Below are 16,450 nucleotides of genomic sequence, written 5' to 3'. Positions count from 1 at the left end.
TCCTGCTGATGGATGTTCTGGTACCTGCTCAGTCACAGGCAAGTGGTGCAGGCTGCGGGCTCTGTGCCTGCCAGGCCTCCCCCAGTTCCTGCCCGTGGCCACCCGTGGGATATCGGGTGCTCTGCCTGGGGATGCACTGAGGGGAGGGTGGAGGTATGGAATCCATAGGAGGTGGCCTCAGGAGCACCCCTGGCTGTGGAGGAGCTCTGCCACATACAGTGCTGTCCCCTTTCCCTGTGGATGAATGGTGGCAGCTCGCAGTGCTTTCCCTGTTCAAGCAGGTGTGTTGGAGCTGCAGGGCTTCACACACCCGTGGTAGCCATGTCCCCACCATTCCCATCACCACTTCTCCCCAAAAATGCAATAAAACAGTGAAAGTCTGTGTGGAATCATCACAGACACCACACTGCAAGTTGAGAATCCTCCCCACTATCCCAATATCCTCCTCTCTCGGTGCTGTGGACATGCCTGGAATGTGGTTTGCCAAGCTCTTGTGTTGTAAGGGGATGTAGAATGTTGCTTTCCTCTGCTGCAGACTCATGGTAGAGATTTGCATCTGGCAGATTGGCCACAAATGGCACAGAATAAACAAACAGTGCAGCTTCCTTGTGTCTGAGGGAGCAAAGCCTGCACCATGCTCAGATTTCAGAAAACAAACAAAAAAATAACCTAGAGAAGATAGCACCTTTCTGTCCTTAAAAAAATCTTGGGACTACAGTAGAGCTAGCCAGTCAGGAGACAGATGAACATGGGGTCTCTGGAGCCTGCCATGAGAACAAAACACAAATTCAAGTGGGAATAGCTCCCTGTTGGATATGCAAGCTGATTCATTGAATAAATGGTGATGGCACAGGAATTTCCTCTTCAGTTTCTTTTTCTGTCTCCCTAAAGAGTCAGTTCCTACAGTAAGAATTGCAGAGAAAACTCTGGCTTAAGCCACATGTATGTACTCATGCAATCATCAAAGGAACTAGTGCTGAGTGTGCTCTGAGTCCCTCTCTACCCCTGCCCAAAACACACAAAAAATGACAGGCTTTGCCTTTCACTTCTTGAATAACTCCACTTTTAAATCTGACTCCTAAAACACAGGGCTGGGGTGGGCTGTTGTATACAACTGCATCTTGTCTGAAAAGGTATGACAAGAGCCCTGAAGTAATTTTGCAGGAATTAGGAATGGAAATATATAACTGCCTGTGAGTCAAAGATTGTTGAGGATTATGTGTAAGCATCATTCTCTGCTCTTGCTAAGTAAGTTCCAGTGGTGGGCTTACTGGTGTTTGAAGTTTCAGCTCAAGAGACAGACTCTGTGCCCACCTCCAGGGCAAGCTCTGAGGAGGAGGGAGATGGGGCAGTAGCTCTGTAAGGCACTGGGTTTCCTGTCTGCTCGCTGCCAGAGGTCGCTGCTCCGAGCAGGTCCAGGCTGTGGACCTTGTCAGGGGTGGTAAAAGTTTTCTGTTGAGCATGGCTGCATCTCCAAGTTGGGTACTGAGGGGTTTTGTTTTTGCACACACTTGCAATCAGTTCTGGGAAAGATTTATCAGCAAACACAATGTGTTTTAGGAAGAGAAGTCCATTGTTGTAATTAGTGCAAGCTGAAAACTGCCAGGGAAATATGGGTTTGTCTTTTTTGTGCTTTGCATAGAGATCCTGTGCAGCACTTCAGCTCTTCACAGGTGGCCATTTTGCAAGTCTCCCAAATTCTGGATATTCTGTTTGGGACAGCAAGGGTTGAATTTAACAGATGGAACTGGAAATTAGTTTTACCATAGACAATGATGGGAAATGATAAATAACCTGGAGCGAAGGGTGAGGGAAGCAGTCAATCTTTGTCACAAGTTTAGCACTCAAAATGAAGATTTTGGCTCCTGGGCCCCTGTTGTAAAATGGGGTTTAGCCTAACCCCACTCTCCCTCACCTCCAGTGATGATAATGAAATGTTGGTGTCCAAATCAGTAGGCTGCAGAGATGGACACCAAAGAAATGCCCTGGAGTAAATGAATAATTCTGTATTCTGCACAGGGCTTGGCTGGTGTTCAGTAAATACATTCACTGTGTGGCCCAGACACTGTGCCAATGAAGAGTGACTAGTTGCTCATTCAGCAATCACTCTCTTCAGTGCATTGAATATATGGAACCCTAGGCAAAATAACTGGGAGTCATGTTATAACTCCAGTTCTGTAACTCATTTGGAGTAGGCATGAGTCAAGCTTGTACCAGCAATTCTAGTCCTGGCACATCCCAGTGCCAAGGACTGGCTTTTACAAGCTGAACATTCTTAAGTGGTGCTGTTCTGAGGAGGTTTTGTTTGTTTATGACTTAAGTTTATTTTACTACCTATAATGTGTATACGTGATGTGAGAGAGAGATCTATTTATGTATTGATGCAGAGAAATAGTACAGATGGATGTTTGAGGAAACTAACTGCAGGTGTAAACAACCACACCCTGAATGGAGCCTGGTTGGACCCTTCTTTAGAGGTGTTTTCCTCAAAGTTCCCAGGAATGATCTGCCAATTAACTGGAGAGGCAGGAGGAATCTGTAGTGTTACAGTGCCTTTTGTGAATGATGGTTGTTTCTTGCAGTTTCTGCAAGACAAAGGTGGATTCAAGATTACCATGTGATTTTCCCAAAATATGCTATTGTAGAAGTTTGTTTTTAAAAGATAAGTCAGCATGATCTGAGGAATTTCTTTTTTCTGACTACAAGAACTATAAACAAATCTGTAAGTTATGAGGCAATAGTTGAGTCCATCACTAGATAATGTGTGGTCAGTTTGACCCTGCTGCCTTAATTTAGGAGGTCATTTTCAAACCACTATAAAGAAGGGCTTTGTGCTGCCTTAAAGGGATATGGGCAATCTCTAAGAAACGGGCATACTCACAGAGACAATTCCTTTGGCTCAGTTTTTGTTTGGTTGTTTCTCTCTTGCTATCTGTGGTGCAGTAAATTAAAAAAAAAACAAGTCTGGACTTGGCATGCCTCTGTAAATAAACTGCTGTGTGTAAATTGACAGTTCCTTTGCAACCAGGTTATTTATAATAAAGTTTGTTGTTCTCCCAGCAGAGAGCTTGTTTTGCCCAGTATTAAAAGAGTGCTTATGCTAACACCTCCCACCTCTGTCTGCACTGCAGCAGTTACACAAAGTTCTCACAATTTCAATTGTGTCCTTTTCAAATCTCCTTGTGTTGCCTGCTGGAAGAGATGACTTCAATATGTGAACTCGAGATTAATACCTCACCTCTGCTTGTTTGCTCTGCGCAGCTCACCTTAACTGTATCCGTTCTGCCTCATTCCTCTCCTCCCACAGAGCTGCCGGGAGAGCGGGAGGTTTCTCGAGGATCCGGTTTGTGACGGCGCCGGTTACGGCCATCCCTTCCCGACCAAGGTAAAGAGCTTTGAAGGCTGCGTTTGGTGAACTGGAGTCTCCTCCATGCAGTGTTCTTTCTCCCCTCCTGTTACAGATGATCTCTCACTGTCCTCCTGTGTATCCAGCTCTCCAGGCAGGAAACTGTCTGCCTGTGCAGCTGTGAGCACAGGGACAGTTCAGAGCAAAGATGTTGTTGAGCATCTGCAAAAACACCCGTAGGCCCTGAAAACACTGTCATGGCAATGATCTGTTCCTGGCTGGTGTCAGTAGGGAAAATGTATCAAACTTTTTAAAACTTCTCCTCCTTACTGGTACCATTTCACTCTGGTCCAAGCTAGCCTTAGACTATTAACTGTTTTCTCTTTGGTCACCAGCTAGGAAGGAGTAAATGGGCAGATGGGCAAGTCTCTACTCAGCACCTGTGTCCTACCCACTTGACCTAGAGAGAGGATATTCAGGCAAGCAGTTTCATTCCTCTGGATGTTTTTTATACAAACTGCAACCCCACCTTTCATATGTAACTCAGTGAAGCAGGGACTAGCTTGAGGGACTGAAGATGGCCTGTCTGCCTCAGCTGAAAGGTTTGCTTTGCTGATGGTGACATCATTAATAGAGAGAAGAGCAAAGTGGCCTAACTGTGGCCGTGCCATGACCAACAACCACGGCCCTTGGCAACCAGGAATGTTGAACAAGAAGGCCAATACAGAGAAATCTTCTCCCCATTTTCCTAAGAGCAGACTATTGCTGTCATGGGGGAGAGAGGCCAGTGACTGGTTTTCCCAAGGACACAAGAAGGGAGACACCCATCTAGCTCATGGATGTAGTGACAACACTGGGTGAATCAGAGTGTGCTGTACAGCTCGTGCATGCAGCAAAGTCATGGTGACCCAGGGCATGGAATAGTCTCAGCAGCCATGATTGCACTTGCTTGACCTTTGTTCCAGAACCAAAACATGAAACATCTTCTGATTCAGTAGGGAGAGAAAAGGGACTCCTTAACTCTTGCATTAGTACAGTCATTCAAGGAGCATTTGTTTCTCCCAGCACTTGTTCCTCCACGTCTGTGGACTCGCCAGAGGGACCAAGTCATTGCTTTTCAACAGCTCTAGGAGTCAAGCCTCTATCAGACACATCCAGCTCTGAATGTCCATCCACCACCTGTTTCTCTCACTCAGGGCCAGGGCTGGGCATCCCCAGCTGCACAGTCCCACTACAGACAGGGCAGCTGCCAAATGCCTTACTCAAACCTGAGGAAACAGCGCTGTGAGCGCAGGTTTGAGCCCACGGGGCCTCGTTTCCTGTGGGAGGAATACAGGGAGACCTGCAGCTTGAGCTGTGAGGTTCTGTGTTTCTGTGACACGATCTGCCACGGAGAAATTCATCTCGGTGTGAAGGGCCTTTACCCTCTGTGCTGTTGGAGCTTGGAGCTGTGATGTGCTTCAGTCTGAACCTTTCCTGGCTTGTAGAGGGTGCCCAGCACATGGAGGAGGCTCCGTGCCCGCTGCTGCCCATGAACAGCCCGGCCCTGGGCGATTGCTGAGCCAGTGGCGGCACCTGCCGGTATTTTGCAGAAAGTTCTGGGCATTGCTGATAAAAGGAAAGCAGCAGCGGTTCAGAGCAGGACACACATGACCTCAGGTACAGAATGCAGTGATGAGGGTTAACGAGCTTCTCCCTGCTTGCTGTGGGAAAATCCCTAACCACAAAAGAAAATCCCTCCAGGAAAGTACACAATATATCCAAAACTCCCTGTTTTCTAGGAAACTCCCTCCAGATATTTGGGCAGCATGTATCAATATAGCTGTAATAATTTGCACAAGATGAGCCCACATTCAAGATCCACCTAAATGCTATTTATTTCCTGCACTGGAAGCAGTGGGATTTCTCTGGTTACACTGTGTTCTGGAATAATATTTCCCTCTGTAAATTTTACTGCTTCTTCATGTCAACTGAGGTTTAGGCTGTTGCCGTGGTGTATTTCTGTCTTAAATAATTACTGCTTGTGGTAGTACTGCCAGGTGCCTTTAGCATTTCCAAATCAAAGAAGAAGAACAGCTTGGTCCTGAGGGCCCCATGGATAGACACGACTGGGGGATGGGGGCATAGGTTAGCAGAGCACTAAGAGGTGGTGTGATAATGTGCACTGAAAATTTTTACTTTGTTTTCATAAATCCCTAGGATGTTACCATCCAATTCAGTATTTGTGCCAGCTAGTTGATATTCAGTTTTGTTTCCCACAGAGGTAAGGTGGGGATTTTCTCCCTTTTTGTAGCTTCTTGTTCCCACTAAGATATTCAGAGGACATTTACCAGTTTTCAACCACATTTGACAGACAGCTATTAAATTCTGACAATTTAACATGTGGTCCTACAGAAGGAAAAGACCCTATTACTGCCATTATTGAGGGGAAAGGCTGGCAAGCTCCCTGCTTGGTAGACATCAGGTCATCCACGCTAGGCAGGAATGAGGAGAGGCATTGCAAATGAGAGTCATTAGTACTGCTTCTCCCAGAACTACTTGTTCTATCTCAAGATCTTGTATCTTTTATTGAGAGTTGCTTCCCTCCCACTAAATCCACAACATTCATCGCATTTGCCAAGAAAAAGTCATGCCCTGCTGTCCTGACCATTCCTGTACTCTGTACACTGTAGCGTGGCAGGCGTTATTAAGGGTTGGATAAAACTGTGAGTGAGGCACTCTGTGCAGCATCTGTGCTACAAGAAGATGAAGATCTCTTGTCTCGCTGCATGACTCTCCTCAGGAGGGGTGTAGCAAGATGCCAGTTCAGTAGCTGTCCCTCCTCCTTGTGCTAAATCTCCCAAGCCTCTCCTTTAGGTTTGCTGTGAACAAGCAGGATTTCCAGCCAGATGTCTGTCTGATTTACACCCATGTAAATCAGGGCTGACTCTGAGTCTCTCCTATCTTCAAGCTGTCCTGGTGTGTTACAGACCTGCTGTGCTGCACCTGTGCTGACAGCAGCATGTAGGGCAGGAGGGTGCAGACATCCCTGAGCCAGAAAAGTGTGGGCTAGTACAGCTCTCTGGTGCAAAGCTGCACATCATGGCTCAGCCTGCACTTGCTTGGAATCAGGCCCAAGCTAATAAACCCAACCAGATTGCTTCCAGACCCAAGCTGGCCCAGGAGGAGCCAGTGCAAATGTCACTATGCTGTGGTGCTTGCTCTGAGCTAGCTTAATTGTCTCTGTGGGCACGGGCCAGCTCCTGCACCTGTGGGCAGGCAGGGAACTACACACATCCACAGACCGAAGCGCTGAATGCGGCTGGAACTGCATCACCAGAGAGATGTCTTGGCCAGGTTGTACCCACCTCCAACACATCTCCTGCTTCCCAGCCCCTGTCCTTGGCAGGGCTGTGCTCTCTCCTGCTGCTCCGCTGTGACATGCTGCAGTGGCTGTGGCTTTCGCACACGAGTTGTTTATAGGGCACTGCCAGCTGTTCAGTGGCGGGTTGCCCTCAGTGGTGGATGTGCAGCGCCGGGGCAGCCGCACGCCTGAGCAGACTGCCTGGGGACAGGCACAAGGATCCTCGACGACCGCGGGCAAAGGGAAGGGGTCCAGGCCCATGGCAGCGGGAGGGAAAATCACGGATCTCTCGGGAGGCAAGTGGGCAACTGCAGGGACTCTCCCCACCGAGCGGGCACCAGGAAGGTGCGGACCCAGGCACACCTATTGTCAGGCTGACCTTGGCCCACTGGCCCCCGCAAGCACGGGCTACCCGCGGTCCGCCCGCCGCGTTCCTTGATGCGCAGCCGGACCGGGCCCGCGGGCGCACCCCGCTGCCAAACCCCGAGGGGCGGCCCCGGCGGCACAGCCCTCCCCCTGCCCGCCCCGGCTGGCCCCGCCGCCGCGCCAGGGTAATGGCCCGGGCCGCCTGCGCTCTGGCAGCCGGCCCTGCGGCGGGGGAGTGGGGCTGAGCCCGTGCGCCCGGCGCGGCGGCGGGAGCCGGCGGGCAGCGCGTCCCCCCGGGCGGCCCCTCCCAGGTAGGAGCGCGGGGGCGCGGCTGTCACCGCGCCCGGCCGGGCTCTTCCCCCCTCCCTCCTTCCCTCGGGGACCGGTGACTCGGGGGCCGCGGCGAGCCCGGCGGTGGCGAACCCGCTTTGCCACCGCGTCCGTGGTTGCCTGGGCGGCCGCTGTTCGGATGCCTCAGCTGAAAGGCACCGGCCGCCAAACAACCCGCCCGTGTGCCGGGCCCCCTCCCCGCCCCTCCCGGCCGCGCTCGCCTTCCCGGGAGCGGCTACGAGCAGCCCGGCAGTGTTGCCTAGAGAGGGAGCGAAGCCGACGCGCGGCATCGGCCGCCCCGTCTCTCACGGACGAGCCGCAGCCGGGGTCCGAGCGCCCCGGGTCTTCCCCCGTCCGGCCGGTGTGTGTGAGACAGCGGGCGGGGGCCGCGGCGTGAGGGCAGCGGGCAGCGGGCTGAGCTTTGCGGGCTGAGCTTTGCGGGCTGCGCCGCCTCACGCGCGGCGGTTATCGGCCGTTGGCGGCGCGGGGCTGAGGCGGGAGGCGGCGGCACGGAGGGCAGAGGGCTGAGGCGGGGGCTGAGGCGGCGGGTCCGCCCGCGCTGACAGCCCGTGTGCCGCTCGGTGCAGGAGAGCGGCGGGGGCCCTGGCAGCAGCAGCCGCAAGCGGACATGCACTGTGAGCTCGCCGCGGCTCAGAAAGGCAGCGCCCGCGTCGAGGTGAGCGACAAATGCCAGGGAGCGTCTCCGAAGGATCTGCCGCGGGTGACTCGTCCCGGCGCTGGTAAAGCTCACTTGAATCCTCAGATGTCCTTTAAAGTTTCTGTCAGTAACGGCGGTGACCATACGGAGCCTCAGCAGAGCCCCCCTGAAATGTCAGCACCTCTGCTAGATTTCATCCCCAAACGACCCAGCATATTTGAGAGGATTCCGATTCTGCCCAGGGCGCAGGAGCTGCGATGCGCTAGAGGCTCGAAAGATTATTTCCAGCAGCAGAAACATCAAAGCGTGAAGGGTGAGTTTGAAAATGCATGAACTAAACACTGCCATCACCAAAAACCTATTCACTACACAAATAAAAACGTAACAAGCTTTTTTTCCCCCCCTCCCTCCTCCCTTTCTGGTCTTTAGTGTATTTCCTAACTTGTTTATTTAACTTCAAGCTTTAAAACTTTTTTTTCCTGAGCACCTTGGAGGGACAGGACAAACCAGACCGTGCTTTTCCAGTGTGAAGCTGAGTGTCTCTCAATAGTATTTTAAAAATAGTATTTAAGAAATCTTGAGAGCAGCATCTTCTTTAGCTGTCCTGAGTGGGTGCTGCTCATCCTGAGCGGGTGCTGCTCATGCAGTCGCTTCTCAAGGTGGTTGTTTTGGGCTTGGTGCTGAAGACTGGGCTGGTCTGTCCTGCGCCAAAGAGTTCGTGTGGGGTGTTTGTTTGTGAGCGTGCCTGCCTGACAATAAATGCCTGGTTCTTATTCAGCAGTTTCACCACGGTTGCTTGGATTTTATAGTTTGTATTTCACGGAGGTGTTACGAATGCTGGATTCCGGCGGTGAATCCTCGGACTTGGGAGCTCCTGGTGCCTGAAAGGTCAAATTCTGCTAGTTAGCAAATGCCTGGTTTTCAGCTGTCCATCGTTAAAGAAAGTGGCACTGAAGTAGGGTTAGGAGTTGCTTACTAAAAATCTGTTCATTACACTTTTCAGCTAGAACTGGCTAACTCAGCTGAAATTCGTTAATCAAAATTCAGTTTTAAAAGAATCCCTTTAAGGTATCATTGAATGGGCTCAGAGGGAATTGGAGCATTTCTTTATGCTACACAGTCGCTTGTGGAGACATATGTAGACCTAAGGTTATTAACATTAAGATAATGTTTTCTGTAATGTTAAAAGGTAATTCTCTTTTTTCTCTTATCAGTCTATTCCCATTCTCTATTTGAGATATGTAAGTGCAGTTATCTTGTCGCTGTAAGACTGTTCTCACTGGGATTTTTTCCAGTTCTGTCCATTCTTCTGAAAACCAAAAGTAGGCTGCATGCCCTTGGACTAGTGACATTTTCTTTTGTGAGCTTGTTACCTAGGGTGATGGCACCTTTCATTGCCACGAAGTTATGTTAATGAACACCTCGATCTGTGCTAGGTCTGTCTTACAGCCTCGAGGATGTGTTTGTTCATCACCACTGAATACAGACAGAGTGGAGCAGCAGGTTATAAATTACCTTTTTTATTTTTCTGTTTGTTAATGCTGCAATTCTTCTCTCCTGATTAAAAAAAAAAAAAAAAGAGAGGTTGTTAATGTTTGGCAGGAATGAAATGAAGGTCTGTTACACAGACTCCTGTTTGGAGGGGGGAGAAGGAGGATTCATGTAGTATAAAGGGAGAGCTACAAACTCTCTGCTGCAACTGCTGCCTGTGGAAGGGACTCAAGAGCTGTTCTAGCCCCTTGTGATCCCACGGGTGAGGTTGGTGCCACTTGACAGGGTTCATACTAGCTGAAAATCCTACCCATGCATTGCCCTGTCCAGGAGGACTGTTGAAATACTTTTAAAATCTTTTTTTTCCTTTGAGCTGTTTAGCCCTCTTTTCATGCATATCCCTCTTGTTGTTGCAGAGGGCAGGAATTTAGGGAGGGAAAGAGGAAGAATTTAACTTCGCCTTCACTTGGGACTTTTACAGTAGATGTAGGTGGGCATGGGAGAAGGTTCCTAATTCATCTTTCCTGACTGATCAGTTTCCCATTTTCACCACTGGGGGAAAAAAAAAGTGTTTTACATTTTGTTGCTGTTTTTGTTTAGTATGTTTTCTGTCCAGGGTGTTACCTTGTGGTTGCTTCAGTGTATGGGTGACTTGAGTCATGGGAGTAAGTAGGTGTCCATGGGCAGGAGAGGGCTCATTTAACTGAGCAGGAGGATTTGATGGATAATGTTGGATTTTTCCAAAGATGTCAACACTGAGTTTTTTGGGTGGCTTCCTGTTGTTTGTTTGTTGGGGTTTTTTGTTTAGTTTGGTTTTGCCTTTTTCCCCCTCCACCAAGAAGACATTTTCAGGAGGAGTTAGGGAAAGTAAAATTTAAAGTAAAATTCTGAGTCTGATTTAAAATGTGTGGGATGTGCTGCTCCTTCTGACCTGGACAGTGTCAGCAAGTGCTTTAATGTCCACTGGGGCATTTTGGAGTGCTCACTGTGCTCCAGCTCCCAAGTCAGAGTGTATCTAGAGCGGGCTGTGCTGCAGACACAGGAGAGCTGCTGCTCTTTCACGGAGCAGCGCAAACCATCTCCCACCAACCCTGGTTCTCTGAGGAAGATAAAGGACTGGCCTAGCATGTGGATGTGATATACCAAGATAAAGCTAAGATGTGGAAGTGAGGGAAACACTCAGATTTACCCAGTGAAAGGTTTTGGGAAGGAAACTGATGACAGCTTGATTTCAGACCATCGTGCCGTGCGTCTCCTGTTCTCCAGCCCCAGAGTGCCATGTACCCAGTAATTCCCTCTGCAGTCTGGGTTAGATTACAGAATGTGCCTCCTGGTTTTGGTTTATCCACAGTTGAAAGCTGCAAGTAGGGAGTGTAAAAGATGCTCTCTAACAAGAGCAAAACTGATTTTTATAGTTGCCTGTAAGATCTTTTTTTCCTAAACAAGTCTTACTTTTTAATTTTTTTTTTCCAAAAAGAATGAATCAAAATGATACACTGCTCTACTAATAAAAAGGGCAGCTTTGAAGTAATCACAATGGGGAAGAAGTATCCTGCTGTTGCAGTGTCTCTGTGGTGTTACTGTGCTGCTTCACAGTGTTTAAGTTATGATCCTGCAAAATGCTTCCATGCCTGGGCAAGTCTTTTGGACTTTCTGAAGAGCCAAACAAAAACTTGAGGGGTTGTGGTAGGGATTATTTCTGGGAATTGGATCATTTGGGTCTAAACTTTTCAGGATGGAGCTGTTGGTTGTTTGCTGAAAATACCACTATTTTGGAATTGTGCTTCATATTTTGTTCTGTTTGGGAGCTGTTTAAAATAAATGCCCAGTTCTCACCCAGCCAACCCCTTCTGATGTGGCTAGCTATGATAGGCACCACACTTTTCTTGGTCATTGATTTCCCTGTGTGTAGCAAGGCAGAGTATTTGCATGCAGGCACTGCTTTTTAGAGGCATTTGACATAGAATAACTGTGCCGTAAGGTATGAAGTCCATTTTGCAGTTTTTTCCTGGGATTCTGTGGGTTTGGTTCCACAGTGTTGAATTTCATGCTACGGTATTACAGTTTTGAAAGTAACACGGCAAAATACTTATTGTCTACGGGGAAGAAGCTTTTGGGAAGGTTTTAGTGGTGACAAAAGAGTAATCTATAAAGATGCCAAATATCTCAGTTTCTAAATGACATTGATTATGGTTGTTACCAGGAAACACTTCTCCTTTTCATTCTTTTCCAGTTTTGTTCAGTGTACCTAATTCATGACTCAGTAGAAATGACGAGATTTATCCTGTTAGCTGTGCCACTGGGAAATCATCCAAATGGCCCGGACCTTTGCAGCAACCACTTCAGATATTAACTTACAGTGGGCAAAACAATAAGCTGGTCGAGTTGCAGTAGTTGGATGTTTCCTTGTTGAGAGTATGTTTTATTCAGACAAGGAGAAAACGGCTTGGATTTTTTTTTTTTTTGTTTGTTGTTAACTGTAGCTGCTTTCAGCAAACACACAACCAATGTATTAATTTCCTTCTACTGTTGAGAAGGAGGGGTAAATCTTGCCATTTAATCCCCCTGTGACTGTTTCCTTGGTTGTCAGGACTGTCCCTGTGAAAGTAACAGCTTATACTGTTGGGATCTTAAGCAGAAGTGTATACTTTGGTTTTATGATTTATTAGGTGAATTGACTGTTCTTGGGCCTGATTGCCATTTTCTTTCTTACACCTTATCTGTGTTCACCTGAATTACCCCACTGGAGCAAGTGTGACTGCCTAGAGCTGATAAATATGTTATGGGCTGATAAGGAGACAGGGACAGGTTCATGGTGATCTCTAAACTCTCAGTTTTAGGTAGAGCTGCAGTAGTAATTATTTCTTATTTTCGCTCTAGTTCCCTTGCTGCATTTGAACTCTGCTACAAAAAGGAATTGAAAGGTTGGTCTGAACAGAATGTGTAGTTACAGAGATATATTTTTATTTCATGGTCTCTTTTTTGCCTAATTTTGTTTTGTAAGGGGAGAAATGAGAAGAAACTGCAAATTGGAGAATGTGTTCATAAATTCATTTGGAATAAATTGTGACTGTCCTCTCCTTCCTTAAACTGCCTATAATGCTTACTTGTCTTGAATAGGCAAATAACTTTCAGTTACTTGCTGCTGAAGGAAGTTCTTCTAATGATTTGTGTTGCAAAATCAGTCGCTGACTTGAAGATGGGACTTTCATGGATTTAATTTAAAATAATTTAATTGTATCTAATCATTAAATCCATTGTAATTTAAGAATCATTAGTGGAGAATATTTAGCAAATACAAACCAGGAAATCTAATGATCAACCAGTCATGTAAAGGCATTCAGTACTTGTAAAAGCAAATAAACTCTTTTCTGCTTCATGACAAAAACTACAGCTACTGGAAAAGCTGAAGGGAATAAATGTTGTGTCTATTTTAATATTGTGCAGAATTATATGGAATAACAGATAATGTCGGATTACTCTTAACAAGGAAATAAGTCCAATAATTGGAAGAAAATTTTTTATTTGATTTGAGTTTTGTTTGAAGGAATAGAAGTTAAAAATAAGAAATTACTTGTTCTGTCTTTAAAATGTTACAATAATGGAGGTCATTATATGCTGGGCTAAGTGGAGTGAGAAGAAAAATATCCTTTTTTCTTTTATAGTAGGAAAAAAATTAAAGTCTACATCTTGAAAGTGGTTAGGTATGTACATTACTATTCCTGTGAGCAGTCTCATCAACTACAAATTTTTGGACATAGACCAATTTAAATTATCATTTAGATATAACTGAATTCATTATTTGTATCTTAAGAGTTCAACCCTGTATACACATAAACTGTTAAGTGTATGCTGAGAATCTTTAGTATACTTGAGATTATATTCTGCTTCCTTGCAGTAAAGTGGTTTGGTTTTTTGTTGAATAAGGACAAAATTTTACCCTAAATTATTAATACCAGTAGGAGTCTTGCCACTAACTTTAGCTGGGTCAGTATTTCAATCCTAATGTTACAGAAGTTCTTTTTCCTGTGTACAGGGAAAAGCTTGTAGAACAAATAACAAGTTTCTATTAAAGTGGAATAATGTATGGATTAGGAGAGAACTCTGTAGTACTGTGAATATAATTTCCATGCTCAGTACCGTAATTACCATTATTCTAGAAATTCTGCTGTTTAGTGATTTTAGAACTGTTGAAGATGTTGATGGCAGGGTAATTGGAGAGGGAAAATAGACGTAAGCCACTCCATTTTGCATTCCAGATTTCTATCATTGTATGTCAACAAGCTTGAACCAGGCGTGCAATCTAGTAATCATTTCACAGTGCCTGAAACGGCTTTTAATAGTCTGGGGTTTGTTTGCTCTTTTTTAACTCAGCCACCCATCGTTGTTTCCCAGCACATTGCCGTAACTCAGGAATACAGGGTTCCAAAGCAAGGGCAGCGCTCGCTGGCTGTGGTACAGCACAATCTTGCCCCACGAATGTGCAAACAATAGCAAAAGTATGTGTTTGGGAATATGGCACAGCTGTTATCTTCTGCCGGGAGCAGGGAGCGTTGCAGTGACATAGAAGGACCAGTTAAAACCACTCGGGCCGTTTTATTGCCTGCAAATGGGGCGTGTAAAGAAAAGCGAGGGCCGGTCCCTCCGTTCAGATAACATCGGTGCACACCAGCGCGGCCCTACCTTTTGCACAGGCTTTGAAGAATAGAGGCAAAGAGTTCCCCTTTTTCCTTCCCCTCCTGTTCCATTTCTGGCACCCTGTATGTGAAATCTTGGTTGGAACCTGAACTTTCTGTTCTGAGAATCTGTGCTTCGCTGGTTACCTGGAACAAGGACTGCTTTTTTTTTTTTTTTTATTACAGTCATTAGCTTGACTATATGAAATGATTGTTAATGATTATTTGTAGGCAGAGGACTGCTTGTAAAACAGATGAGACATTTCCAGAGCTGCAAAAGGAAATTGATTCAAATTCTGTATTTAAGTTATTTTAAGGTTTTGAGCATTACAAGGTTGATCCCAGTCAACTCAAAGTGCTTAAGATCTTTTTATTTAAAGCAACTGTTTTGCTTTAACTCTAATAATTATGTATGACTTCTCCATCATTATGTTTGAATGTATATGTGGTTATCTTGCTGAATGGATTGGTAAGGAGCACTGCGATTGAATTTACGACACCAAATTTGTTCTAAGGGTTAAATGAATGCAAAACATCATAAACTGCATTTAATTCTGGCATTTATGTGTGTGATAAGAGGGCTTTGTGAGAGCTATAGAGTTGTTAGTTGTTTTACAATGAGAAGAAAGCAAATTCATTCTTACATGTTGTTTGCATATTAGCCAGAGGGAAAAATGACACTGAGGCGACATCATCAAATACAGTAAAAAACCAACTTTTTAATACAGATGTCCATTGTTGTTTTAAGTGCTTAGGGGGGTTGGTGGTTTGGTTTATTTTGGAACTTGCTGAACTATATGAAGTGTGTCTCCAGGGGCCTGGTATTTTAATACCTTGTAGAAGGTTGTATAACAGTAGATGATGTATTTTGCCTGCCTTCCAGTGCTGTAAATAAATTACATGTGCTGGCTTGGGAGAATGTATGTGAGGTGTAAATCAAAGGCTAATATAAGAGGAAAAATACCAATTAGTGATGTCTTCCAACAGGTTAAAGTTTCTTTACTCATTTATATATAATCAAGAGATATAAGAGCAGTAATATGTATAAAAATGTTAACATGAGTCTCTTCCCTAGAAGGGATAGAGGGTCTAGGATTATTTAAAATAAGTGCTGTGATTCAATGCTTTTTCACAATTTGCTATGGTTAAGTCACTTAAATACTGAAGTCAACAATCCCCTAGGCAAAGAAAGATAATATAATTTTAAGTGTATTGTTAAAATTGAAATTTGATAGCTTCCACTCTCTAATCCTATCTAAGTCTTGGTTGTATTAAAAGGAAAATAGATACATGTGTCAGTTTTGGAGCATAATCTTTCTTTTGAGTTTAAAGGATGATAAATGTGCTTCAGACAAGCAACACAGCAGTTTATTGGTATGAATGTTTTGCTAAATACTACATGCTTAACGCAATCCCCATTCCTTTATAATAAGTTTAAATATTAATTCTTTGGAATGCTAGATGCCTAAAGCTAGATAGAAATGCTGTGCAGTTTCAGATATCTAGGAGTGGGCTTGTGAAACAGGATATTTAACTGGGAGAGATGAGTAGCACATTTCAGAGTTATTAGGGCAGAACAACAATGCAAGAGGATGACTTAAAAAGTTACAAAATTGTTTTCTGTGCATGAGGCTTAAATACCTTAGAGTTATTTATTTGAACCACAAGAGCAGATTTCCTATCTATGTAAGTTCTAGATTGCATTTTTTATTATTATTTTGTTTAACTTCTTAGCCTCCTGCCCCTCTCTAAAGCAGCTGGCTTTGATTTAACCTGAATCCTTCCCAGGGAGGGAGCGCTCAGTCACGATGACTGCGAGTTGTGCTCTTGGATGGAACATCTCTGTAGTGCCTGAAGAGAGGAGACTAAATAGGCCAGGAACTTCAGAAGGACTCACTTCACTCTACGTCAGCACTTGGTGTTCCTTACGTAAGTCCTGCGTGCCTCCCAGCCCCCATCTGTGCTGCACAGAGAAGACAGAGTTAAAGTGAGAACAGATAAAAGAGGACATTGCTGCTTTATTACCCAGTATTTTCTGGGAAAATCCCAGAAAGGATTTAACAGAAGGTTTCATAACTCTTGCTTTGCCTTGCTGCTCCTGCTGAAATTGCAGGGTGTTGACTTCAGGAAGAGGCCAGTATTGAATATTTTTGAAAACTCTTCCATACTCCTTTGAGACACAGAAGATCCAAGTGTTAAATTCTCTCCTGGAGAAAAAGGGTGCAAGCACTTGATTCCCA

The 16,450-nt window shown here is 45.5% G+C and overlaps 1 protein-coding gene across 1 annotated transcript in view; it reads left to right on the top strand.

Moving 5' to 3' along the window:
• The first annotated feature begins 7,524 nt into the window (after window positions 1–7,524).
• GLIS1 (GLIS family zinc finger 1) overlaps window positions 7,525–16,450 on the top strand; it is a 179,995-nt gene continuing 171,069 nt past the window's right edge. The window contains 3 exon segments of the mRNA XM_071436765.1: window positions 7,525–7,711; window positions 7,714–7,746; window positions 7,973–8,356. Of these exon segments, the coding sequence (XP_071292866.1) occupies window positions 7,525–7,711; window positions 7,714–7,746; window positions 7,973–8,356 (604 nt within the window).

Source organism: Agelaius tricolor, unplaced genomic scaffold (genome assembly GCF_023055355.1).
Source record: "Agelaius tricolor isolate 1412-34295 unplaced genomic scaffold, bAgeTri1.0.p SCAF_11, whole genome shotgun sequence".
Taxonomy (NCBI): domain Eukaryota; kingdom Metazoa; phylum Chordata; class Aves; order Passeriformes; family Icteridae; genus Agelaius; species Agelaius tricolor.
The sequence above is the reverse complement of the archived record's forward strand: the minus strand, read 5'-3'. Positions and strand labels throughout refer to the sequence as shown.